General features: G+C 36.9%; 1 protein-coding gene across 9 annotated transcripts in view; it reads right to left on the reverse strand.

The window, feature by feature from the left end:
• Window positions 1-8,384: 8,384 nt before the first annotated feature.
• LOC126284265 (RIMS-binding protein 2-like) overlaps window positions 8,385-27,689 on the reverse strand; it is a 1,431,128-nt gene continuing 1,411,823 nt past the window's right edge. For all 9 annotated transcript variants that reach the window (XM_049983077.1, XM_049983076.1, XM_049983073.1 and 6 more), the window contains exon 25: window positions 8,385-8,522. In XM_049983077.1, coding sequence (XP_049839034.1) covers window positions 8,467-8,522 — 56 coding nt within the window. In that variant the 3' untranslated portion in view covers window positions 8,385-8,466. The remainder of the gene's footprint in view (window positions 8,523-27,689) is intronic.

The following is a 27,689-nucleotide window of genomic DNA, read 5'->3' on the forward strand; positions in this document are numbered from 1 at the left end:
CTTTGCAAACAGAAACAGAAGGTAGTATTTTTTTCCAATCAACAGTTTTAAATGAATGCCAGCATTCACAATAATTTTTTTGGCTTTCACCACAGGCTTTTTAAAAAGTGTAATGACAAAACATGACTTTATCATTTCTTTCTAGTTATTCTCTGCACCATATGAGTATTTCTCCTCATTTAACTACCAACCACAACGGAGGAACACATACATCTACAAGTATATGAGTTGATTACAGATGCAATTTGTGTTACAAAGAAAGGCACATGAAAGTTCAGAACTGAACAGCACAAGAATGTAAGACTCACATGTTACATTATTAGACAATTTAATCATTTTGACATTGTTTTCAAAAATTGTTTGGCTCTTAATCTGGACTCTGCAGACAGTGACAACACCTTTAAAAACATGATACAATAACCAATATCCAAATGGTTATTCAGTTTCTTATTAATTAAGAAAATCTCTTTCTACATTTATAATGTAATAAAATACAAATGCTGCACCAGAGGAGTGGAAGGATTGAGAGTTTAAACAAATATAATAACTAATAGAGATCCTTCTGTGAAAGTAATGAGATCTAGTTCTCTATAAAACATACTACACTGATAACATACTTAATGTTTTGCATTAATTTTGGTATCTGAATTTTTAAATGTTTGTTTTGCAGTGAAAAACTATTTTCAATACAATAAAGGCATTATCACTGTTTACAAGGCACCATGAGAGTTTATACATTAGATACATTTTTAAACAAAATCTACAGATGTTAATCTTACCTGTAAAGCAGTTATATAATCTGTGGCCCCACTGTTTTTTATTTGAATAATATTATAAGACTACCTAGATTTCATGTTTTGTCAAGATGTCCAAGTTTTATTGACAGCAGTATTGGTAGTAGATATATGGCATCAGGAATGAGAGTTAAGATCATTGGCATACATGTGTCGATGCTATGATTACTCAAAATTCTCTTGACTTACAAGCATTTAAGAATATATGATTGAATACTTTATTTCATAAAGCATTTAGCAGGTGATTCATCAGTATGAAATATCATGAAGTTATAATAGAAAGTTTTTATCTGTTTGTAAAATTATCCTCCACATTAAAAAGTTACAAGAGGTAATTCTGATGTTTTATTTGTTTTGCTGAAATTGGCTGAAATGTCAATTGTAAAATTTAAAATTAACTATTCATTTCTGAAATGTACTCTACATGAATTAAACCCAGAAAAGAATTACTAGATTACGGAACGTACAAAATTAAAATATACAAAACAATCAATATCTAAATGAGATACTACTTTTGAATTCATAAACAAACAGACAAAATATAATACCCAAATGACATACAAATATGCTGTTAACAAACTGTTGAGCTTTTAAAGGAAGTTATTGTATTTACGATTTGTAGAGCACAAATGAACAAAAAAATAGGAAAGAACTAGCACAGAAGAGGACTATTATAATGTTTAAGCAGATTATGGGACAAAATTATTGAATAGGAACCAGATATTTCAAGAATCAAGGTTCATATGCATAGCTTTAGAGAACTGCAAGTATATGCCAAAATTATTATATCCAAGTTATTACCTTTCTGGTTAATATCATAGAATTGGATACCTATTGTTATAACATCAATGAGAAATATGTCGTACGTAATGTTAAGTGTATACATCGCAGTCTGACACGTTAGTCAAGTAACCTAAGACCGCTTGTCTTCAAGAACATTTCTGAGTGTTATAAGTACTGCAAACATGTAATTCCCTTTCTACCTTTTCCCTTTAATTTCCTGCATCCTCTTCTTTAACATCTTCATTAATTATTATTTAGTCTCCTTTTTACTCATCCATTATAGTTTTCAATTCTGAATTTCTTTTTCTACACTTCTGATGCTGACTTCTCTTTTAATAACTGGGAATAAACAACCTAACAAAAGTTTGTATGTTACATATCTAATACCATCATGTATACAAATATATTGGGGTATGATATGAATTCCAAAGCTCTGCTAATTGCTCACAATCATTTTTGCATTATTATTTCAGTGTGAAACTATGATCATTTAAAGTATAGTTCACAGTTTTTTGCATCTGAAATGGAAATTAAGAACATTTGGATAAGTAAGATTTGCGATTACAACAAAAACGAAGAAACTTGCTGAGTAAAAAACAGTTCTGAATCAATAATTTGTCATTTTTAATTTTTTAAAATTACTTATTCTAATATTTGAATTCTGTTAGAGATTTACATGTATGGTATTTCACTACTGTTTCAAATTATTTATATGTAATTGTAATGATGGAATCAGGAACAGCATTAATCTGGCCAAAGGGACATGTAATCATATTATGAAACATGTCCTTATTATAAGCTTAGATTTGTTTCAATGATTCCACTTGCACCTTCATCATCTGCAGTCAGAATATGATGTAAGTAAACCAGTTTTTTTCAGTTATATGCACTGTAATACCATTTAAACATCTGTATTTTAGTTGACATCAGTTTTATAATTTGACTTGGGTAAGTGTGGCTCATGAGTGATTACAGAATTGCAGCCATTAATAAGATCAAAACTTCTTTTTATAGCATATTTGTAGACTCATGAAAGTATGAGACTAGGAAACATATGATATATTGAATATTATTTTAAAATCAATAGGTCATTAGACACATTCAGATAACATGATTGACAAAACTAAGACACAATAATCAAATCCACAGCAGTTTACATTCTAAATTCAGCAGTCCTGTTTCAAAGTGTTACACACACTTCATTTTATTTGGGGGCTGATAAATGTGTTGCTATTCTTTATCTTATCGTTACCACTTCACAATTGCTAGATGCGATCATTTGAATAAAACTTAATATTGATATGGCAATACTTAGCCACTCCCCTATTTGCAGTGACATTCAGAGGTCTACTACATGCTGTTTTCAAATGTATTGGAGCTTTCACTTTCAGCAGTGTTTTACCTGTGTGCTGTCACAAAGACATTCATTCTTAAGAAAACAAGTGTTTTAACTGTCTTCATAAGTAACAATGTTGCACTTAATCCTTTAACATATGCTGAGAATAAAAATACTGGTTTTCTTTGTACAGATGCACAGAATAATTTCTTTTCATGACTCAGTCAGCTTAGTCAAAATTAGTACAGCATATGTATTTTTTTACCTTCACTGAACTTAGATAGCTGCATCATCTTATTGACAAATAACAAATCACTATTTTCATACAACATACTTGTTGTTATTTTAAATTAAATCCTCAAAAATACAGATACATTAACTTGTTCACACAAAATCTCGAATTCATTGCTAGGCATCTCATACCCATTTTGTTGCTTGTTGCAGTAGCTTTTTTACGCACTTTTGCACTCCATACTTGCATTTATTTATAGAGCAAGCTTAATGGTTAATGCCATTTGGTTAACATTTCATCATTATTTCAGTCAGAATTTAATTAAATTTTTAATTATGTAATTATTGCATGAATGACTACTAATACCAATATAAACTCTGTGTCTAATACAAAACTAACAATAGAAACAAAATGTGTCAGGAATATAGTGAGTAACAGTTCACAGAATTTTGTAGTGATTATACACCTGTGAAATGCAAGTTTCTGTGCAGTGACTTAGATTTTCCAACTTCCATTTCAGCAGAATGGCTATTATGGTAGCCATGAAAAAATATTCAGAACACAGATTTGATAATTAACTTGGTTTAGGTAACTACCTAAAAGTGCATATTTAATGGATTATTTATTATAAACAGAACAAAAATCTTTTTTCATGTCTCTCAAGTTAGAAGTTTTGTTGGACATAAATTCCGTATATGCATCTACATATATATAAAATGAGATTACTATTAACTACAGTAATTTACTATTTTCACCAGCTACAAATAACATATGTGCATTTATTTATTTATTTTCCATAGCAGAACTTAAGCAATGTCACATCATTCAGTGTTCTATTTCCTCAAAAGTTTTAATGAATGACTTAATTCTGTGCAAATATCTTTAGATCTGTCTTGACTTCTATATCTGATATTACAACCCATCGGTTCCTACATACGCTAACATTATATTCTGACTATTAGATCATTTTTCATGTCCTATAAACGAAATCTGGGTGTCAATAACAAATGTATGTTTCTCGGCCAGAGCATTGTGAATAAATAAAAGTAAACATTGGCATTTCTTTTCAAACATAACACTATTCAGGACATATTTTAAGCAGCTTAATGACTTATTCACTTCTTACTGTGGAAAAAACAACAGTTCAAGATTCTGTTTCCATTAGAAATAACAGTTACAGAATTAACTGTGATATGCTGCCTGGAATAACATAAATGTATGTACATATATTTAGAGGAAAGATATGACATTAGAAAGGTTACCATTTTCTAGATACCATCTAATATGTTGTATTATGACACATTTCTGTTAATGCTAAAAGTTTTTATGAAATTGGCTGTCTTTAAACACAAAATATTACGCATACTTTTATTTACTATGCTTTTAACCATTGTTAGTATTTGAAAATGAAATGTTACATTGGTTTCATTGCATTTGGTTCCTTTGTAATTTATTAGATAGTTTGAGGGAATAATTTCAGACTCTCTTAAGATTTATACTGTCTACATGCCTTTAGGGTCCCATCAGCATCACAGCCCATAATTAACAGAATGATCATGCAAATTTTTTAACGAAAATTGTAAACCCATGGAAATACCACTATTTTTCATTTACATTCATGTTTTACTTATGCCATCAATGTAGTGAATGAAAGAAGTACTTTGCATCTTGATTCACATTTCATTCTTTTTATTTCGTACATAACTGCTTAACACTGGCTCTCCTTCTGCCCAAGTCAAAACTGTAAGTTCTGAATAGTAAATGTCAACTAACATTAAAATTTTGTTATCACAAATATCTCTGGTACTCATTTATGCGAAACACACATAAATACTTTGGCACATTTATATTTTCAAAACATAAGATAGATGTTACTGATGGTAAGTGTACTTCACATGTTTATTATATCCATTTCAAAGTAACATAATGATGAAAGAATAGAAACTAGATGATGTTATTCACAATAAGAGCTTATAAACTGTATGCAACACAAAAATTAAGTTTCCATGTGGGCTTTTTATGAAGTATACATAAGTGATCAGAAGACAGCACAACTATCTTAATAGTGTACATAAGTTATTGTGTTCCCAGTAAGTCATGCCTCTAGTGTTAACATATATTTTTTTCCATAGGAACACTGATCCAAATTTTTACATCTAATGCATACTCCAATTTTAAAATTACTAAGTTTGTTAACCTTATGAACGTCTTCCTCTATGAAAATTCAAAATCTATAAAATTCTGTTTGTTCCTTAGAACCTTGAACTATTCCATTTTCCATAAACTCAGTAAAATATGAGTATGACAGTAACAAAATACCTCAACATGAGACTGAATTTCCATGCACCCATTATTTATGTGCATTTGCTAAGTCTAAAACGAAGACTCTACTACAGAAAACTGATGTTACAGCAACAAAACAATTACCTCTGAAAAAACATGGATTGTGCACCAATGCTTCGTGATATTATGATTATCACTGCTATGACAGTGGCTTTTCAAGAATTAGAAAAGAGATGCAGTGTAATATATGTGTTGCCCACAACACACAAATGCACAATACCGAAGTTACACTGACACCATAATTCAAAACCTAAAGTTATGGTTCAAATAAGACTTCAGAAAAATGTAAAAGCAGAAGACTGTACATTTATCAACAATATGTGAATCACTTCTTGTGATAAATTTTAGTCAGTTACTGCCTGAGTGTTGAGTGAAGATGTGGCCACAGATATTTTTAATGGATATAAATATATGTATATATCCTTGGACCCAAAAGTTGAAGTATTAACTGCAGATATGAAGTGCATCAATAAATATGTTCTATAGCAATTTGCATAAACAATGTATACAGTATGTTGTGGATAATATGTATATTTAAGTTTCTAACTGGCTTAAGAATATAAAATGATATTCTTATTTCAAACTGTGCTACCAGATATAAGTTGTAAGGTCAGTCAATAGTTATCAGATTTGAAATGGTAAAGAGACAGAAAATTTATGCCTAATAGGGTATGATGTGTAAAAGCAATCTCACCAAGGTGATTAGGATCTGTAGCTACACAGGATAGCATGTATAATTAGCTGTGGAGCTGTTTGTCTTGATTTAATAACACCACATTTTGAATAATCAAGTAATGATATCACAACCACAACAAAATGGTTTATGATATTTTCCACTTATGCAAATGGGCTTGCACAGGAACTTCCAAATTGATGGTATGATCTCTAAGTCATTTACATAACTGGCATTCTGAGAGAAAATTTTCCACATTCGCAGAAACAAAAAAAGCAGCTACACTACAACTGCTGATGCACTCAAAATAACTAGGAATGTTTGAGGTATATGCGCCAGTATGTTGATGCACTCAGTCTTCAAGTACCAAACATGTACACGTCTCCCACATCTAGATGCTTCCTGTGTATGGAATATCAGATCTCTAACAGAAATCAACAAGGATAAATATTAATGACGTGTATGTATAGAAGATTCATATAATTCACAATGTATGTTACAAAAAGTCTTGTTAACCAGAAATTTGTACATTTTTTAAGTCAAGTAATCAGTTAAGTCAAACACATTGATTTTAGAGGTAGTGCTATACAACAAAAATCACTGCAGATGTTAGCAGCTTTTCCTTCACTCCTACAAAGAGAAGCAGCAGACATTCTTCCAGATGGGATGGAACAGCTACAGCTATTTGGTGTAGATTGTGATGTTTCATTTTTCATGTGTGAAGAATGTCTGTCTTCATTTCAAGTGGTCCATAAACTGCCTGATACACTGACAAGATGAAATAAAATACACTTGCTTATGCCACTAGAGACAAAAGATGAAACCAGAAGTAAAATTTAATCAGTATACTACTGTCTTAACAGCACTGAGTGGGCCATACAAACAGCTTGAACTGTTTGTACATATATGACAGAAACCAGATGATCCATACATACATTACCAAAATAATTATAAAATATAATACTCTGAAATAACTTAAACAGTTACAAAAAATTGCACCTACATTTCTGTAATGTCTAAACTAATGAACATGCTAGAATTTCTATCATAAAATCCTGATGTTTATCGAAATACCATTACTGTGAAAAAGATCATTTGTGCAACCAACTCTCAAAACAGTCTTCTTCTGTATTAAAAACAGAATGGATATCATATGGCAGTAACAAAAGAAGACAACATTCTATAAAATGTAATTAAAAATATAGAGCACAAAACTCCAATGAAACTCAGCAGCATTTATAATTTATTTATTGTACAAGAATAGAAATGAGTTTTTGTCAATATTTTGTAGACACTTTGATTAAATGTTGTGAAGAAAAAAAGAAAGACATTCCATTCTAATGTCTTTAAAAAACTTCCAGGTTTCTCTCATTGAAGTGTTCCATGGAAGTCCAGATGAGAGAAAAAGTTAAGAGGGCCATTGTTGGATACCTTTGGTTAGTCCACATGTAGGAGGGAGGGACAAGCACTACAAGTCCTATCGTTTATACAGCCACCACATCAGTTTTCAGAAACACCAAAGTATTATACTCCACATTAAATGCAGAAGTCAATGTGTACAGAATCTTTTACATATACTTCTTTTGAATGATTCACAATACTGCAGGTTGGAAAGGCTTCCATTGCAAATGTCACATTAAAACAGAGCCCACGAGGCTCAGTGGTCCACCACATTAACTCTATGTTTATGTAACTGCAGCAAAACAACAAATTCCTTCAAATTTTGTCAATTCACATTTTCATCCACCACTGCACCAGAAGTGTCACCATCTCGTACAACACGCACTCTGGGATCAGTTCGACGGTACTTGTTGCGTAGGCCGAGCCTGAAGAAGCGTGCTATTTTCCGAGGCCAAACTTCATGAAGATGAGCTCCTTGCCCTTGGAGATGATGTCGTCTGCGCCGCCTGTCATCTCGCTGAATTTCTGCATGAGATTTGGTGCCTCCGGGAACTTGGATCCCGACACGGGCGCGGTGGGTGACTCCTTGTTGTTGGGGATGACGAAGTCCGGAACGACGCTGGGCACGCCCTTCAGTGGTCGGCTGCTGGCCTGGGGTGGTTGTTGCTGTGCCTGCTGGCCCCCATCTTGCTGCTGTGGGCCCGACACTCCCTGTCCTTGTGCCGGACCCTGAGGCTGCTGCTGCGGTGGCTGCTGCGACAGCGGCTGCAAAGCCTGTTGGTGCTGCTGCTGTTGGTGTTGTGGCTGTTGACGGTGGTGGTCCTCTTGCCCGCGCTGTGGCCGCTGCGGTGACTGGTGGTGCCCCTCCTCTGGGGGGCCGCGCGGGCCCCAGTCTCCGCCCCCCCTACCACCTCTCCGACCGTGGGGTGGTAGTGGGCCGCCTCTCGACCTCTGACCCTGCTGTGGTAAAGTATTCATTTACTGTACAGTATGCTTATTTTGAAATATATTTCCACCTGAACAGCTTCTTTGCCTCTCTTTTTTCATATCATTTCAGAAGAAACTAGTGGAAATTTAACTCGTGTACAATGAACAATCTAATCAGTTTTGTTTTGGCCCAAAGTTTTGCACCTATTCTCAGTAAAAATAATGTTGAGTTAAATACATAATAACAACCTTCCAGTCCTGGACATCTAATAATTTGCTACAACATTTAAATTAATTGTCTTATAGCACACTTTTTGAATAGAATTGCTGGTTTCAGATATGCAGTAACCATCTTCACACTCTACAATAAAACTAAAAGAAAGTACTTTACTAGCTACTGCATTATAAAATTAAAAACAAATGACAGGAGTTATAGAAAAAAAACACAGTATACCTCTCCTTCTGCTGCACAGTAACGAGTCATTACATGAAAAATAACATGAGTCAGAATGGTCATGCGTGCTTCAATGAGTTACCCATTGGATGCAAAGTGAACCTAGAGGTCACTGATGCATGCCTATTGTACAAATAACTATACAAAGTAATTAAAAATAAATTCATTTAAAAGTACAGTTCTTGAATTATTCTCAGTTGTATATAAGAACCCAAGCTCTTTTAAAAAAATGTTCATACAAAAAATGTATTGGTTGTCTGACAATTTAAACTGGTCAGAAAAGCATAACAAGAATTGTAGCCATGAGAAAGAACATACAACTACAAATACTGTGCCATTTGGTAACCTCTGCATTTCACTACCTTTCCCCTATAAACCCTGCTACCTCTTATTTAGTGTATTGAAATACTGACAAAACTACTTCCTTTCATTATTTATTGTCCGAATCAAAACATAATCAGGAATATGAGAAACAGGACAATATGTACGTGCCTAAAGGTTATTTCATCTTCCTCCATATAAGACTAATTTTAGAACCCTCAAAATGTATTCAATTTTAGAATGATACTCCGTGCGAATTGGTGTGGGTGGAGGTTATAATTAACAGCCGAATTAAGTTAATAATTGGCTCCTTCTACCGACCCCCAGACTCCGATGATATAGTTGCGGAACAGTTCAGAGAAAGTTTGAGTCTTGTAACAAATAAATACCACACTCATACGGTTACAGTTGGTGGGGACTTCAACCTACCCTCGGTATGTTGGCAAAAATACTTGTTCAAAACCGGTGGTAGGCAGAAAACGTCTTCCGAGATTGTCCTAAATGCATTCTCCGAAAATTATTTCGAGCAGTTAGTCCACGAACCCACGCGAATTGTAAATGGTTGCGAAAACACGCTTGACCTCTTGGCCACAAACAATCCAGAGCTGATAGAGAGCATCATGACTGATACAGGGATTAGTGATCACAAGGTCATTGTAGCTAGGCTCAATACCATTTCTTCCAAATCCATCAGAAACAAACGCAAAATAATTTTATTTAAAAAAGCGGATAAAGTGCCACTAGAAGCCTTCCTAAAAGACAATTTCCATTCCTTCCGAACTGACTATGCAAATGTAGACGAGATGTGGCTCAAATTCAAAGATATAGTAGCAACAGCAATTGAGATATTCATACCTCATAAGTTGGTAAGAGATGGAACGGATCCCCCGTGGTACACAAAAAAGGTCCGAACGCTGTTGCAGAGGCAACAGAAAAAGCATGCGAAGTTCAGAAGAACGCGAAATCCTGAAGATGGGCTAAAATTTACAGACGCGCGAAATTTGGCACGTACTTCGATGCGAGATGCCTTTAATAGGTTCCACAACGAAACATTGTCTCGAAATTTGGTAGAAAATCCGACGAAATTCTGGTCGTATGTAAAGTACACAAGCGGCAAGACGCAATCAATACCTTCGCTGCGCAGTGCCGATGGTACTGTTATCGACGACTGTGCCGCTAAAGCGGAGTTATTGAACGCAGTTTTCTGAAATTCTTTCACCAGGGAAGACGAATGGAATATTCCAGAATTTGAAACACGAACATCTGCTAGCATGAGTTTCTTAGAAGTAGATACCTTAGGGGTTGCGAAGCAACTCAAATCGCTTGATACAGGCAAGTCTTCAGGTCCAGATTGTATACCGATTAGGTTCCTTTGAGATTACGCTGATACTATAGCTCCCTACTTAGCACTCATATACAACCGCTCGCTCACCGATAGATCTGTACCTACAGATTGGAAAGTTGCGCAGGTCGCACCAGTGTTCAAGAAGGGTAGTAGGAGTAATCCATTTAACTGTAGACCTATATCATTGACGTCGGTTTGCAGTAGGGTTTTGGAACATATACTGTATTCAAACATTATGAATCACCTCGAAGGGAACGATCTATTGACACGTAATCAGCATGGCTTCAGAAAACATCGCTCTTGTGCAACGCAGCTAGCTCTTTATTCGCACGAAGTAATGGCCGCTATCGACAGGGGATCTCAAGTTGATTCCGTATTTCTAGATTTCCGGAAAGCTTTTGACACCATTCCTCACAAGCGACTTCTAATCAAGCTGCGGAGCTATGGGGTATCATCTCAGTTGTGCGACTGGATTCGTGATTTCCTGTCAGGAAGGTCGCAGTTCGTAGTAATAGACGGCAAATCATCGAGTAAAACTGAAGTGATATCAGGTGTTCCCCAGGGAAGCGTCCTGGGACCTCTACTGTTCCTGATCTATATAAATGACCTGGGTGACAATCTGAGCAGTTCTCTTAGACTGTTTGCAGATGATGCTGTAATTTACCGTCTAGTAAGGTCATCCGAAGACCAGTATCAGCTGCAAAGCGATTTAGAAAAGATTGCTGTATGGTGTGTCAGGTGGCAGTTGACGCTAAATAACGAAAAGTGTGAGATGATCCACATGAGTTCCAAAAGAAATCCGTTGGAATTCGATTACTCGATAAATAGTACAATTCTCAAGGCTGTCAATTCAACTAAGTACCTGGGTGTTAAAATTACGAACAACTTCAGTTGGAAGGACCACATAGATAATATTGTCGGAAAGGCGAGCCAAAGGTTGCGTTTCATTGGCAGGACACTTAGAAGATGCAACAAGTCCACTAAAGAGACAGCTTACACTACACTCGTTCGTCCTCTGTTAGAATATTGCTGCGCAGTGTGGGATCCTTACCAGGTGGGATTGACGGAGGACATCGAAAGGGTGCAAAAAAGGGCAGCTCGTTTTGTATTATCGCGTTATAGGGGAGAGAGTGTGGCAGATATGATACACGAGTTGGGATGGAAATCATTACAGCATAGACGTTTTTCGTCGCGGCGAGACCTTTTTACGAAATTTCAGTCACCAACTTTCTCTTCCGAATGCGAAAATATTTTGTTGAGCCCAACCTACATAGGTAGGAATGATCATCAAAATAAAATAAGAGAAATCAGAGCTCGAACAGAAAGGTTTAGGTGTTCGTTTTTCCCGCTCGCTGTTCGGGAGTGGAATAGTAGAGAGATAGTATGATTGTGGTTCGATGAACCCTCTGCCGAGCACTTAAATGTGAATTGCAGAGTAGTCATGTAGATGTAGATGTAGATATCTGTAATCAATTTTTGTTTTTTGAACATTTTAAATTGTCAGAAGACTACTGTATTTTTCATATTGTTAAACATTTTTTAAAAGATCTTGATTTTTTATTTATAACTGAGAATATTTTAAAGAGACGTATACTTTTAAATGAATTTCCCTTTAATTGCCTTGTATACTTATTTGTGCATTAGATACACATCAACAACCTCTACGATTGCTTTGCATCCTATCTATAACACGGCAGGTTTCACTCATATTATTTTTACATGTTACTTGTTGCACTGCAGCAGAATGAGATATATGTTGTGTTTTGTTATGCCTTTTTCATTTGTTCTTAATTTCTTAATGCAGTAACTAATAATGTACTTTCTTTTAATTTTCTAGTAGCGTCTCTAGATGGCTATTGCAAAGCTGAAACTAGTAATTCTATTCAAAAAGCTGTGAGATCACGACAGTTAAATCAACATTATATGCATCATGATTTTATCCCAAGTTCTGTTTGAATCATATGTTTCGTATACAACTTTATAGACAGTTAAGCAATGTATAACCAGTTCCTGCTATGATTTGGCAGACTTGATGTAATGTTCAGATATTTGTAATACATAAGAGATAATTAATCTGTGTGATAGTTAAACATTCGTGCTAGACTTGGATCAAAACATCGATCTCTTACTTAATGCAATCATTTGTAAGGACATGCCACTATGCCTCTAAGACAGATTCAGAATCATTTATCTCCTCCTCTTAAAATTTTTTTCTGTCTGAAATGATATGGAAGAAAAGATGAGCTACAGAAACCAACTGAATGGCTAACTTTAGATGAGCACAAAGTTATTATGTGGATAGAACTGGGACCTGCCATATTAACGACTGACTGTTCATGCATACAGTCAAAGCTACTGAGATGTCAGTTCAGGTATATTGAAAAAAAAAAAAAAAAAAAAAGACATTGTTTCCCACAGTTAGTATCTATCTGTTTTGTATAGTTCATGCAAAATAAAGAAGAATTAAAAGATAGCAAATTGAATAAATTGATGATGTGTCATTAGGAAACAGAGTGTCTTATTTTTATCACCACGTAGCTGTAATTATAAAGCAACCTAACTTCTATGAACATTCTTATTGTAACACACTGAAAACTGAAACTTCAAATAGTTTAGTAATATTTATTTATTCATTAAATGCTTAAAAATGGAGTGGTAGGATAATATTTGCTGCAACTTTTGGTGGAAGTAATAATATAGCGAAGTGCAAACTCAGACTGTAAACCTCAAGCATTTGAAGGCAAATGTTCCTTCTTCATAGATATGAGATAAATGAAACAGCAAGATGCATGTAAAATAATAAAAGAAATAATAAATGTTTCAGCCTTATGTTTCCTCATGCTTACCTTCCAAAAAAGGAACCTTCTTAATTTAAGATTTAAATTTCATGTCTGTTTCCAAACATCCCTAATGTCCATATGTCTGCTGAGAGTTAAACTGACTGAATTATGATTTACACATTTAAGTTTTAATTTTTCAGTAGTTTGAATTTAATTGAAAGCTTAAATTTATTATGTTTAACTCATAAGCAAGTATCCTGATCTGACCGTTACCTACTGAGTGATGTAGAACGTATTAAAACTCCATCCCTTTAATATAATAAATATAACAAAATGATAAATTTTGTGGAAGATGCATGCATTTAAAATACCTTTTCCTTAAATGTGAAATTAATGAACATATTTTTATTTTGAAGAACGTGCTCTACAGTAAAAAGTATGTTGATAATTTTCAGTTGTTTGTTCAGGTGGAAATACATCTTAATATAAACTTGTTACTGAAAATTTTAATACTGCTATTAAAAGCATAGTAAAAATAGTACATGCATTATTTATGGTAAATTTCCAAATAAAAAATGGTTTAGAAGTGCTCAACCTAAACTAGAGATCAAAATGAGATTTCAGAATTGTACTTTATGAAATAACAAATTAACAATTATCTCTAATTTACTGTCTTTTCTACCAGTAACTCTCACTGAAAGCTGAAGCAATGGATTATTTATAGTTTAAGTTCAGCACTCATAGTGAAGCAAAACATGGAGATTAAATGGGAAGGATTTGGAATGTCAACAAATAATATTTTCAGGTTGTTTCTACGTTTTTCCCTTTCTGGTAGTATGAGGTATAATTTTAAAACTACATTCAAACATTCACAAATGAATGGGGAAGGTATGTCTCTCTGTTCCCAAATGTTTAGATGCAATAGTTCATTTCAAACCTCACTTAAAATCATGTCTTTTTAATAGATGTAACAGGCATTATTAAGCATACACAACTGTGGCCTTCGTACAAAAAGAAAACATTCATGATAGAACTAAAAACTCCTTAAGAAATAGGACTGAGTACTAAACAGAAGTGAAGTTTTTGCTTTACAGGCATTACTCATAGACTCATTATTACGGGAAGAACAATACTTCTTGAATATTAAATTCTAAAACTGGATTACGGTACTTAAAACTGAAAAAAAAGGAAAACATGTACGAACACAATCATTGAATTTAGTTTCATTATTCCTCGAGGCAGAGGACTTACAGCACCAGAGAAAAATGGGTTAACAAGAAGAATACATACAAAATTCCAGTGGTTTTATTTATTTTAGAAATATTTAAAGGAAATAATCAAGAACAATCATACATTGCAAGGAAACAAGCATGAATCAGTAATCATTTGCATTCAGTTTATCTCCTCCAATTTCTGTCTCTCTTAATCCATATTTACATAAACTTACCAAGCCCTCTGTTCTCTGCTCTCTTGGAGCACCTTTTCTGGATACCAATTCTTATAATTACGTATTTACATTGTTGTTAACTACCATGTCATGCCAAACTTCCACTAAGTCCAAACAGCAATTTATGTACACTCTGAAACTGTTATTTGTGTTTGCTATTAGATTTCTTAAGCAATTACATTAATTTTTTCATAGTCAGAGGACCAACAATATGAGAAAAATATGATACTATCACGTCCAGGATCAGCTACAAGAAATGATGAGAATGGTTCAGATCACACTGACATGTGGATTTCCGGGAACACATAAAACACATTTATGGTATCTTACTAGATATGGTCTCATATGACAGCATATGGTAAACAAAAGAATACCTAGTACTGAAATCAACAAGAAGAAAGCATTTTTTAAAATTCTTCAGTTTATTTCTAAATTGGGAAGACAGATATCTAGATGCCACTTAATCCCAGCAGTATAAGGAATTGATAAAAAGAATGATCACAGTTCGATTTTTCTCAGAGGTATTTTGTATCATACATTACTACACCTCCCACAATATAGTTACTTTTCCTTTGAAGGGAGACGGGGGAGGGGAGGGGGGGAGAAGCTAATGAAATGTTTGGCCGCTTGGAAATCTGCATGGAATGCCTTTAATAGTTAAATGCATAATTATGACATACAAAAATGATATAAACAATGGCAGAAGACAGACAAATATTAAGGATAGATTTTCCAGTGGCATGGTCACCACAATAAACTGTCTGAGTGGACACTGAGTGAAATAACATGCAGCCTGTTCTTTAAATTGTCAGTTCTTGCTGAGTGATGCTATATGATGGAAGCTTTTGTACTGTGCAGTCTCAAATAAACATTTTATACTGAAACATCCATGTTTTGCATAGTACTGGAAAATTAATCAGGCAATATTATGAAAAGGGCAGATAGCTACTCACCGTAAAGTAGAGATGTTGAGTTTCAGACAGGCACAACAAAAAGACACACACACACACACACACACACACACACACACACACACATATACTCCTGGAAATTGAAATAAGAACACCGTGAATTCATTGTCCCAGGAAGGGGAAACTTTATTGACACATTCCTGGGGTCAGATACATCACATGATCACACTGACAGAACCACAGGCACATAGACACAGGCAACAGAGCATGCACAATGTTGGCACTAGTACAGTGTATATCCACCTTTCGCAGCAATGCAGGCTGCTATTCTCCCATGGAGACGATCGTAGAGATGCTGGATGTAGTCCTGTGGAACGGCTTGCCATGCCATTTCCACCTGGCGCCTTAGTTGGACCAGCGTTCGTGCTGGACGTGCAGACCGTGTGAGACGACGCTTCATCCAGTCCCAAAAATGCTCAATGGGGGACAGATCCGGAGATCTTGCTGGCCAGGGTAGTTGACTTACACCTTCTAGAGCACGTTGGGTGGCCTGGGATACATGCGGACGTGCATTGTCCTGTTGGAACAGCAAGTTCCCTTGCCGGTCTAGGAATGGTAGAACGATGGGTTCAATGACGGTTTGGATGTACCGTGCACTATTCATTGTCCCCTCGACGATCACCAGAGGTGTACGGCCGGTGTAGGAGATCGCTCCCCACACCATAATGCCAGGTGTTGGCCCTGTGTGCCTCGGTCGTATGCAGTCCTGATTGTGGCGCTCACCTGCACGGCGCCAAATACGCATACGACCATCATTGGCACCAAGGCAGAAGAGATTCTCATCGCTGAAGACGACACGTCTCCATTCGTCCCTCCATTCACGCCTGTCGCGACACCACTGGAGGCGGGCTGCACAATGTTGGGGTGTGAGCGGAAGACGGCCTAATGGTGTGCGGGACCGTAGCCCAGCTTCATGGAGATGGTTGCGAATGGTCCTCGCCGGTACCCCAGGAGCAACAGTGTCCCTAATTCGCTGCGAAGTGGTGGTGCGGTCCCCTACGGCACTGCGTAGGATCCTACAGTCTTGGCGTGCATCCGTGCGTCGCTGCGGTCAGGTCCCAGGTCGACGGGCACGTGCACCTTCCGCCGACCACTGGCGACAACATCGATGTACTGTGGAGACCGCACGCTCCAAGTGTTGAGCAATTCGGCGGTACGTCCACCCGGCCTCCCGCATGCCCACTATACGCCCTTACTCAAAGTCCATCAACTGCACATACGGTTCACGTCCACGCTGTCGCGGCATGCTACCAGTGTTAAAGACTGCTATGGAGCTCCGTATGCCACGGCACACTGGCTGACACTGACGGCGCCGGTGCACAAATGCTGCACAGCTAGCGCCATTCGACGGCCAACACCGCGGTTCCTGGTGTGTCCGCTGTGGTCTGACACACCGTTGTCAATGTGTTCTTTTTTCCATTTCCAGGAGTGTATATATATATATATATATATATATATATATATATATATATATATATATATATATATATATACATACACTCCTGGAAATTGAAATAAGAACACAGTGAATTCATTTTCCCAGGAAGGGGAAACTTTATTGACACATTCCTGGGGTCAGATACCTTACATGATCAAACTGACAGAACCACAGTCACATAGACACAGGCAACAGAGCATGCACAATTTTGGCACTAGTACAGTGTATATCCACCTTTCACAGCAATGCAGGCTGCTATTCTCCCATGGAGACGATCGTAGAGATGCTGGATGTAGTCCTGTGGAACGGCTTGCCATGCCATTTCCACCTGGCGCCTCAGCTGGACCAGCGTTCGTGCTGGACGTGCAGACCTTGTGAGACGACGCTTCATCCAGTCCCAAACATGCTCAATGGGGGACAGATCCGGAGATCTTGCTGGCCAGGGTAGTTGACTTACACCTTCTAGAGCACGTTGGGTGGCACGGGATACATGCGGACGTGCATTGTCCTGTTGGAACAGCAAGCTCCCTTGCCGGTCTAGGAATGGTAGAACGATGGGTTCAATGACGGTTTGGATGTACCGTGCACTATTCAGTGTCCCCTCGACGATCACCAGTGGTGTACGGCCAGTGTAGGAGATCGCTCCCCACACCATGATGCCGGGTGTTGGCCCTGTGTGCCTCGGTCATATGCAGTCCTGATTGTGGCGCTCACCTGCACGGCGCCAAACATGCATACAACCATCATTGGCACCAAGGCAGAAGCGACTCTCATCGCTGAAGATGACACGTCTCCATTCGTCCCTCCATTCACGCCTGTCGCGACACCACTGGAGGCGGGCTGCACGATGTTGGGGCGTGAGCGGAAGATGGCCTAACGGTGTGCGGGACCGTAGCCCAGCTTCATGGAGACGGTTGCGAATGGTCCTCGCCGATACCCCAGGAGCAACAGTGTCCCTAATTTTTCTGGAAAGTGGCGGTGCGGTCCCATACGGCACTGTGTAGGATCCTACGGTCTTGGCGTGCATCCGTGCGTCGCTGCGGTCAGGTCCCAGGTCGACGGGCACGTGCACCTTCCGCCGACCACTGGCGACAACATCGATGTACTGTGGAGACCGCACGCTCCAAGTGTTGAGCAATTTGGCGGTACGTCCACCCGGCCTCCCGCATGCTCACTATACGCCCTCGCTCAAAGTCCGGCAACTGCACATACGGTTCACGTCCACGCTGTCGCGGCATGCTACCAGTGTTAAAGACTGCGATGGAGCTCCGTATGCCGTGGCAAACTGGCTGACACTGATGGCGGCGGTGCACAAATGCTGCGTAGCTAGCGCCATTCGACGGCCAACACCGCGGTTCCTGGTGTGTCCGCTGTGCCGTGCGTGTGATCATTGCTTGTACAGCCCTCTCGCAGTGTCCGGAGCAAGTATGGTGGGTCTGACACACCGGTGTCAATGTGTTCTTTTTTCCATTTCTAGGCGTAAGAGAATTTCTAGCTTTCGCAACCGACAGTTGCTTCTTCAGGAAAGAGGGAAGGAGAGGGAAGACGAAAGGATGTGGGTTTTAAGGGAGAGGGTAAGGAGTCATTCCAATCCTGGGAGCGGAAAGACTTACCTTAGGGTGAAGAAAGGACAGGTGTGATGTTGTGAGGTTGACATAGTATTGGAAGGTGGAAAGGGTAATATGAGGTTAAAGTGAAAATAAATAGAAATATATATAGGGAGAGATAAAGGTGTGAAAAAAGTCAAAAAAGTGTTGGTTTGAGATGAGCTTGTGCTGAACTTAGGTTGGTGAACAACAATGGGTGCAAAGGTTAGGTAGTTGTGTTGTCTCCAAAACACGTTAAAGGGTGGGGAAATTCAGAAAAATTTCGAAAAGAAACTTTTCGAAAAAAATTTTTTTTTGAAAAAAATCTCCAAAAAGATTTCGAAAAAATGAGTGTAAACGTATTCAAAGGACTGGTTATGTACTGGCAGCTTATGAAAATGAGGCTAACAATTGTTCGATGAAGAAATAATAACGTTTCAACCTGTGGGAAGCTGCTAAAAAGTGATCGGTAATGTGGGAAAAACGGGAATGGAAATAAAACGAAAGTTGTTGGAAATAACTGAGATGGTTGTTTAATGGGTGAAAGGAACTGAAGCTGTGAAATAGTATTCACGAGTTTACACGAAATGTTTGTAAACTTGGAACAGTGGATTTTATAGCAGCGGTAATGTTGAAAGCGTTATACATTTTTAGGTTATGGTTTGGAAGTAAATTACATATTATTGAGTACAATTAGGCAGGATAAAATGTATGGTAGATTACGGAAAAAGGGAAGATGATAGAAAAGATTTTGAAATGCAACAGAGACAATAACAAACGTAATTGTTGGGTTCAAATTAATGATATAAATAAAATAGAAAGAAACTTCCACATGGGAAAAATATATTAAAAACAAAGATTCCAAGACTTACCAAGCGAGAAAGCGCCGGTAGACAGGCACAATAAATAAAACACACAAACACACACACAGAATTTCTAGCTTTCGCAACCGATGGTTGCTTCTTCAGGAAAGAGGGAAGGAGAGGGAAAGACGAAAGGATGTGGGTTTTAAGGGAGAGGGTAAGGACTCATTCCAATCCCGGGAGCGGAAAGACTTACATGTCTACAGGCGCTTTCCCGCTTGGTAAGTCTTGGAATCTTTGTTTTTAATATATATATATGCAAACACAACTCACACACACATGACCACTGTCTCTGGCTGTTGAGAGAGACAGTTACTGGCCACAGACTGGACACAGGTATGTGGGGTGTGTTTGTGTGAATGTGTGTGTATTGTATACTGCAAAGAAGGCATTCTGGCCAAAAGGTTACTTGTTTAGCACTCTTTTTGTTGTGCCTGTCTGTGACTCAACATCTTCAGTATATGGTGAGGTGCAATCTGTCCTTTTCATAATATTGTCATTATTCCACACTGGATTTTTTGTTGATTGGTGCACTAAATTCCATTATATGAAGGAAACTAGTGGTGACCCTGACTGCAGTGATTGCTATGATAACTGTGAAATTTTGGGTCAAGTCACTTTATTGTCTATTAGCAATACAGCCACTGGAAATGAAACTTGGTTCATCTATCATTTCAGACAGCTCCATTACTCTGATTTCATCAAGAACTGTTGCTTCTCAGTGTTTTCATTACCTACAGTAGCACACAGTGTGCAAAAGCATACAATATGTTAATGTAAATATTGCTTCACAAGACAATGTGCAAGGCAACAATGGTCACCAATGGAGCCATTATTAGTGAAATTGTACTCTGAATCTACTATGATGAGTATTAATGATACCCTGCATTCAGTCAGAGATTGTGCAGACAGATATCATCCCAACCACCTCTTCAGAAAATGCTGTGCTGCGTCTAAGCCATTCAAAACAACCGTTTTGTGTGCTCTACTGTTGTGCAATGTCGATGCAATGTTGAGTGCTATGACAAAATGTAGATGCTGCCAGCAGCACCAGTTTTAATATTCACACCCCACAATATATGTGTCACTGAACTATACAGCACAGTGCCTTCCTGCTTCTCAACCTAAAATTCTGCCTTTCTGCACTCATCAAGTGACATGCCCTGCATTCGGTGGTTGTGTGGACAGATATCGTGTTAAACACACCTTCTGCACCTACCACGCCCTGTTTGCAGTTGTTTAACACAACTCTTTCACACACTCAACCCTTGTGCAGTTTTGACACCGTGCTGAGTGTATAACCAAGCTGTGGATGCCACTGGTGGCCCCAGTTGTACCTTATTATTCGGACCTCACATTATGTGTGTCACTGGACCATAAAGCTTGGCATCATCCCACACCTCATCCTAAAATTTTGTATTTCTGTCATGACCAAGTGACACTGTGGTTTGTGACAACTGGATGTGTGTTTCCTGCTCTGGGCATTGTGGATGACAATTTGAAGTTTGTTATGCTAATCAGTCATCTGGCCTAACATGCTCAACTAATTAGTGACATTGTACTCACCCCGCCTGCCTACAACAAACACGACACCTTCACCACCTCATGCTACGGCTGACCACATAGCCTCCTGCTGCGACTTGCACCAATCCCTTGTATACAATACCCAGGCATCAGCCAATGACAAGGACTGGCATCATTGCTCCTCAAAGACATTGACCTCACATCACACACTCCAGTGGTTTGCACTCTGGGACACGGGTGACCAATGCAGCTGAATGGAGGAGTGTAGCGTCTGCCCTTTGGGCTTGCACATTTTGCTGAGTGATGCTAAATGTTAAAATAAATGTTTTATATTGAATCATTTCCACATGACAAAGGAAATTACAAGTCAACTATGTTATGCCTTTTTTCTGCTCCTGCCATTCACTGTTATTGTTAGAAGGAAATTAATATTTCAGCACACTTATACTTTCCACCCTCTTATCTGCTGTTGAGTTACTACTTATACCTGTAGAGTAGGTAACACTTTTGTTTTCCTACTCAAATTGACAGAGATCACACATCACTTCCAAACACAGCAACCCAAAATTGATACTTGTTATATCAAATGAGAAGACAGTCTGACCAAAAATGGATGATATTGGCCTCAATAACTTTTACTTTTCAGATAAATGAAGCAACCTGTCTTATTCATCATGGTACTGAATAGTGAATGAGCATTACAAAAATGCTCAGCGATTTCCAGCAGGAGACACTGGAAGAATTGTACCATGCATCACAAAACAGTTACTATTAAAAGTCCTTCAGCATGAATCTTAAATAATGAACAAATTATTATACAATTCATCCAGAGTACCATCTCAAAATGAAATATGAAAGAATTTAAAATGAATGTACACATTATTCACCCACTGGCATACAAATTACTACATTTTACAGGATATAAAAGGTGCAGATGCAAATAATAAATGACAGTGACTGTTTACTTGAAACACACCTCTTCAACAAGATTAGTACTTTTGAGAAATGTTTCGTGGCACAATATGTAGGGGCAACTAAAATAGAAAAGGATAAATTTCTGTGGCTATGATAATGCCATAATGTGACATGTACAGTGTAATATGATGTGAAATCTAAAGAGCCACAGAAGAGGGATGTTGCTCTGAGATAGTCTTCATCACAGAATAACATTGTTTAATAAAACTGATCAAATACATTGAGTCTAAAAAAATTTAAAATATGAGGAATGGGAACAGAACTAAAAACAGATGACTCATTTTGTAGGATGTAAGATGTCAGCTAAAAAACAACAAAAAGCAATTATACAAGAAACGTAAATGATTGACTATGATACATTAAAGACAATAAACATACACAAGTTTATATGTTGTACTCACTGATAAAAGATTATATCTGTTGTTACCTAAAAACAATTGTAACAATTTCACATTTATGTTTAATTTCATTCCATACACTTATTTAATTCTGTCAAGAGTGTCTCTTTCTCAGTTTTATGACAAGCTTTTTCAATTTATTTACACTTGTCTCTCAGTTCTCTCAAATTTGCTTAACTGAATTTCCTATAGATTTGATGTCTCAGTTACCTTTAGTGATGGATGTGAAATTCGTTATTACAAAGATCAACAGCACTTGTGTCTTAAGGGATGTGAAGAGTGTTTTAAGCTACAACAGGGTTGCTACATTTGAAAATAAAACCAGTTTATGACTATTAGAACATTTTCCATGTGACACACTTACCTCTACCTATCAAAATACTTGAAAACAATGAAAATTGATTATTAGATGTGGATTAATTTAATTATTCTAAAAATGTAAATGTTGGGAGTCAATCAATCAAAATACATACAAGGAACTCAATGAAGTTAATGAAGAAGATTAACAATATTATCAATGAGTATGCTCAAGGAAGCTGACCTGCATTGCGTTAATTGGCATCTGCATGTCAGAACTGAGAGTTTGGATAACAATTATTGGAAGTGATTGCATGTTGTTCTAGGTTCATGAAAGTTTGTGCATTATATTAACTCAAAAGAAATGTGTAAACAATACACACTTTTTTAAATTATGAGAACAAATTTTTCACTCTGCAGTGGAATGTGCACAGATTTGAAACTTCCTGGCTGATTAAAAGTGTGTGCTGGACCAAAACTCAAACTTGGGAACTTTGACTTTTGCAGGCAAGTGCTCTGCCAGCTGAACTATCCAAGTACAGCTCACAATCCATCCTCACAGCTTTACTTCCACCAGTATCTCATCTCCTACCTCCCAAACTTCACAAAAGTTGTCCTGCACAGCTTGTGGGGCTAGCACTCCTGAAAGAAAGGATATTGTCAAAATATAGCTTAGGGGGCATGGGGGAGTTTTCAGAGTGAATTTTTCACTCTGCAGTGGAGTACACACCGATATGAAACTTCCTGGCAGAGTAAAACTGTGTGCTGGACTGAGACAAAAATTCGGGACCTTTCCCTTTCGCAGGCAACTCCTCTAGCAACTGAGCTACCCAAATGCAGACTCTTGTGACACTTGAAATGGTATTTCTGGGTCAAATACTTTTTTCCTTATTCCACTTCTATCCTATCCTAAAATGCTTTCAATATTTCAACGGACACCAGAGGTTACACTCTTTGTCTCCACTTTCTTAATTTGCTAGTCTTCCACTTCATTGATGTTCTTTCACATTTTTGGATTTACAGGTTACTTTTCATGCTGTAATATTGTCTGGCTGTTCATAATGACAATTTTCTGTCTTCGCTTTATGAATCCACTCAGTAGCTCTAAAAATAAATAACATGTCTTGGCTATTAATTATGCATGTCATACTATGGAACAACACAAGTGAATAATTATCAACTCGATTCTCTCATCTAAAACACAACATGAAAGGCAATGGATGGAAAGTAGACATATTTTAAAACCTTGTCAACTTTTGATTGTACAGCATTAAAAATAAGCATAACGGATAGAGCAAATTGGTGAATTGTACTAACAGAAGGAAAACAAATCATCTGTGGAAAATAATATTGGCAAATAACAACCTCTGTTGGTAATGCTTTTGTCAAGGAGGTCCTTCAAGTTCATCATAACTTACTGCACAATCTCATGTGGTACTACTGCAATTTTATTCATGGTGACATTCTTCAAATCTACGAGTGTTCACAGTTTATCGATATACACTAGATATACCCAAACGTAAATGTCATGTGGGAGTGAAATCTGGGAGGCAGGGAGGTCAGGAAATGTCACCATGTCAAGAAATCACACGTTCAGGGAAATTTAATCACACTGAGTTCAGTGAATTCCTTGCTGCATGAGCAATGACACATCTTGTTGAAGCCACATGTTACCAGTGTCAATTTCATTTACCTTAGGATGATGGAGGAAAAGGCTTGAAGTATAGGGATGTAAAGCTCAGAATTCACTGTCACTGGCCCAGTTATCTCATTTTGGTTGTTGGTATAATTCTCGGGGTTGTTAAGAGCTCAATAAAGGCAATTTTGTTTGTGATGTCACTTTCCATGTGGAAGTGAACTGGTTCTGTAAACATCATCACTGTATGTTAATCATCTAAATTTATGAAATGTGTGCACTGATTTGTTCATGTTGATGGTAGTCAGTCGGAAGAAGCTTTTGAATGAACACATTTTTGCAAGGGTGAAATTTCAGATGTTTGTCAATGAAATTAGACTTTGAAAAGAAATTCTGAATGCTTGAGAGCAGCGTTTAGCTGAATGGCTTTGACTATGAATAACAGACATTCTCACACAATTCACTTTTTCTGGTGTCACTACCATTCAATGAGGGTCAGTGTTCTGTTCATTTTCATGTGAAAATCATTCACTCATCTCAAAACAGTATTACAAGAAGTATTAAAATCATGAACACAGAGGTTAAAGTGATGATGGAAGACATGCTGAGTGGCTGTGGTAGACCCACTATTTTGAACAAATATATTCATGACAAACACATGATGCTCAATGCTTCAGTTACCCATTGCACCTAAATTTACACTTGTGGGTTATGGGTGGATTGGGTCATTGACCTTGAGTGGCTCTGATAGTAAATGTACTACTCATCGTAAAAAAATCAATTTCCTGTTCTCTACCCTGTATGGAAATCATGTACATTGACTGTTAAATTAGAAAAAAAGAGGTGTGTTTACATCAGATTTATTGCATGATAAGTATACCATATTAGGATAGTCTTTTCTTTAAGTGTGCTCTTTTCACCTTAAAGAATACAGTCATGAATAGAAATAATTTTATTTTACATATGGTTTATTTCTCTTTTGCTATAAATAAATAACAATGTATCATGTCTCTGGCAGCCATTGCTAATGTCAGATAAAATCTGATCAGTCTTACTTGTCTTCATAATGTATGTAATATAACAGCCTCCTATCTTCCAAATATAACCACTATACAACATATTTTTATGGACATAAAAGTTAATGAACAGCAGCTGAAGTTCACAAAACGAAATGCCGTAGCATGCTCGTTGGTAAGAAATCTTTCTATTAATTATGTAAGACATTAACATACACCCTATTCCAGATCAAACAGATTTATAAAGTGATCTTAACAAATAATGCAAGCTGTAGTAATTATTGATAGTTTTTACAAAAGCAACACATTATAGTTGTGTCTGTACTAATGTATGAGTTATTATGCAAAATTATAGAGTTTACAATATGCATGATGATGAATTTATATTTTATGATATTTATTGTAATCTACTAAATTATCATGTACTACATTTTTGGGAACCAATTATGAAACCAATTTCATTCCAAAACAATCAGGGCTAATAATTTTTTTTTCATTCTTGAACCTGGCCTTATACTTATGGTTTGATATGAAAATGGTGGAAGCTGAAGAAATGAGTTAAAATTTGTGCCATAGCTGGGCACTGAATTATGGTTTGAATTCATGATATGATCTATTCAACATGAAGGGCAAGTGGATGAATTTCTTAACTGTTTCCCATCAGAAGCTCTCAGCTACGTGACTTAACAATTTATCCTGACTCATTATCCCTGGGAAATGACTATGATCATATGATCAATGGACAAGACAAATTTTTCTGTGAAAGTTGAAAGTGTTATTTGCTAATGGCTGAATTTATTTTTTAATAAATATACATTTTTAAGAAATGTTTAATAAATGACCCCCATAAACAGTCATTTGAACTGTGATATATTGCAAAGTTTTGCAGAACATTAGGAAGTATTTTTCTATTTAATATGTTATGAACTGCATATTTTCGGTCTGTATTTTATGTTTTCTTCTGAAGTTTCTTGTATATTACTTATCTCAAGAATTTTTTAATGATCTCATTTCTGATTGTATCTGTGGTCTGGTAATTCTCAAAAATTTTATTTCTGATGCTGATGCAAACAGCAAAATTACCATAGCAGCGATTTGTTTTTGTTCATAGGTTGTCATGTTCCAAGAATTTATTTCTATTTAATTATATTCTGAAGTGCAATATGATGTTTCATAGAAGTGAAGGCACAATATGTTATGAATATGGATAGATTATTCCAATTATTCTAGTGCAGTGATTCAGAACAACACGGAGACATTTTGGTGCACATGAGAGAAGGTAACTGAGGTATTTATTTTATTTTTGTGTCACTACTGAAAGAAAAGCGAAATTTTTGAGACCTAGGAAGGAAAGTTAGAATAAGAATTTGGACATTAAGGAAGAACTTCGGATAGGCAATGAACAAGAAAAGTTAGAAGAAAATAGAAATATATAGAGTGAACACCTAAGTTAATGGCTCCAAAAATAGTAGTGTGTTTCTTATTTTAAACCTATGATTCACTACCATGCAGCAATGTTCATAGAGAAACATCTTATAACATGGTTTACTTTCCTGTTGATTGATTCTAACATGATGCTAAGCTTGTTCACTTTATTCCATTGTCTTTGGGTGCGCATCCAGTACAGTACTACTTCTCCTTTTGATATTTTGGCTGATAATCTTACAGCCACCTTCAGGGCAGAATATAAACTGCTTGACACACTACTGTGGGGAAAACATACCATATTGTGTCAAGTGGTTTGAATTCTGTCAGCGACTTATCTCAGAGATGGCTGTTAGATTATCAGCTGAAATATCAGAGGAAGAAATAATACTGTTCCAGATGCACACCTGAAAGATTCTATTCACCTTGAAAACTTAAAAGAACTACATTATTCACTTTACTAGTATTACAGCCATAAAATTTCACAACCGAAGTAATGTTATATTATCATCAACACTTTGAGTTTGGATAGAATTTTGGCTTAGTAATCCATTGTTTTATTCTCATGAGCCGACATTTTCGAATTGTATTCAGTACATATTTTGGTATGTTCACACATTGGTCTAATGAATTATTGGTGATGCCTACAATGTTCATTTGAGATCTGCCTTACCCTCTAATTTCTTCCTTGCAGCCAAATAAAGTGAAATATTTAATGATGTAC

Source organism: Schistocerca gregaria, chromosome 8 (assembly GCF_023897955.1).
Source record: "Schistocerca gregaria isolate iqSchGreg1 chromosome 8, iqSchGreg1.2, whole genome shotgun sequence".
NCBI lineage: Eukaryota > Metazoa > Arthropoda > Insecta > Orthoptera > Acrididae > Schistocerca > Schistocerca gregaria.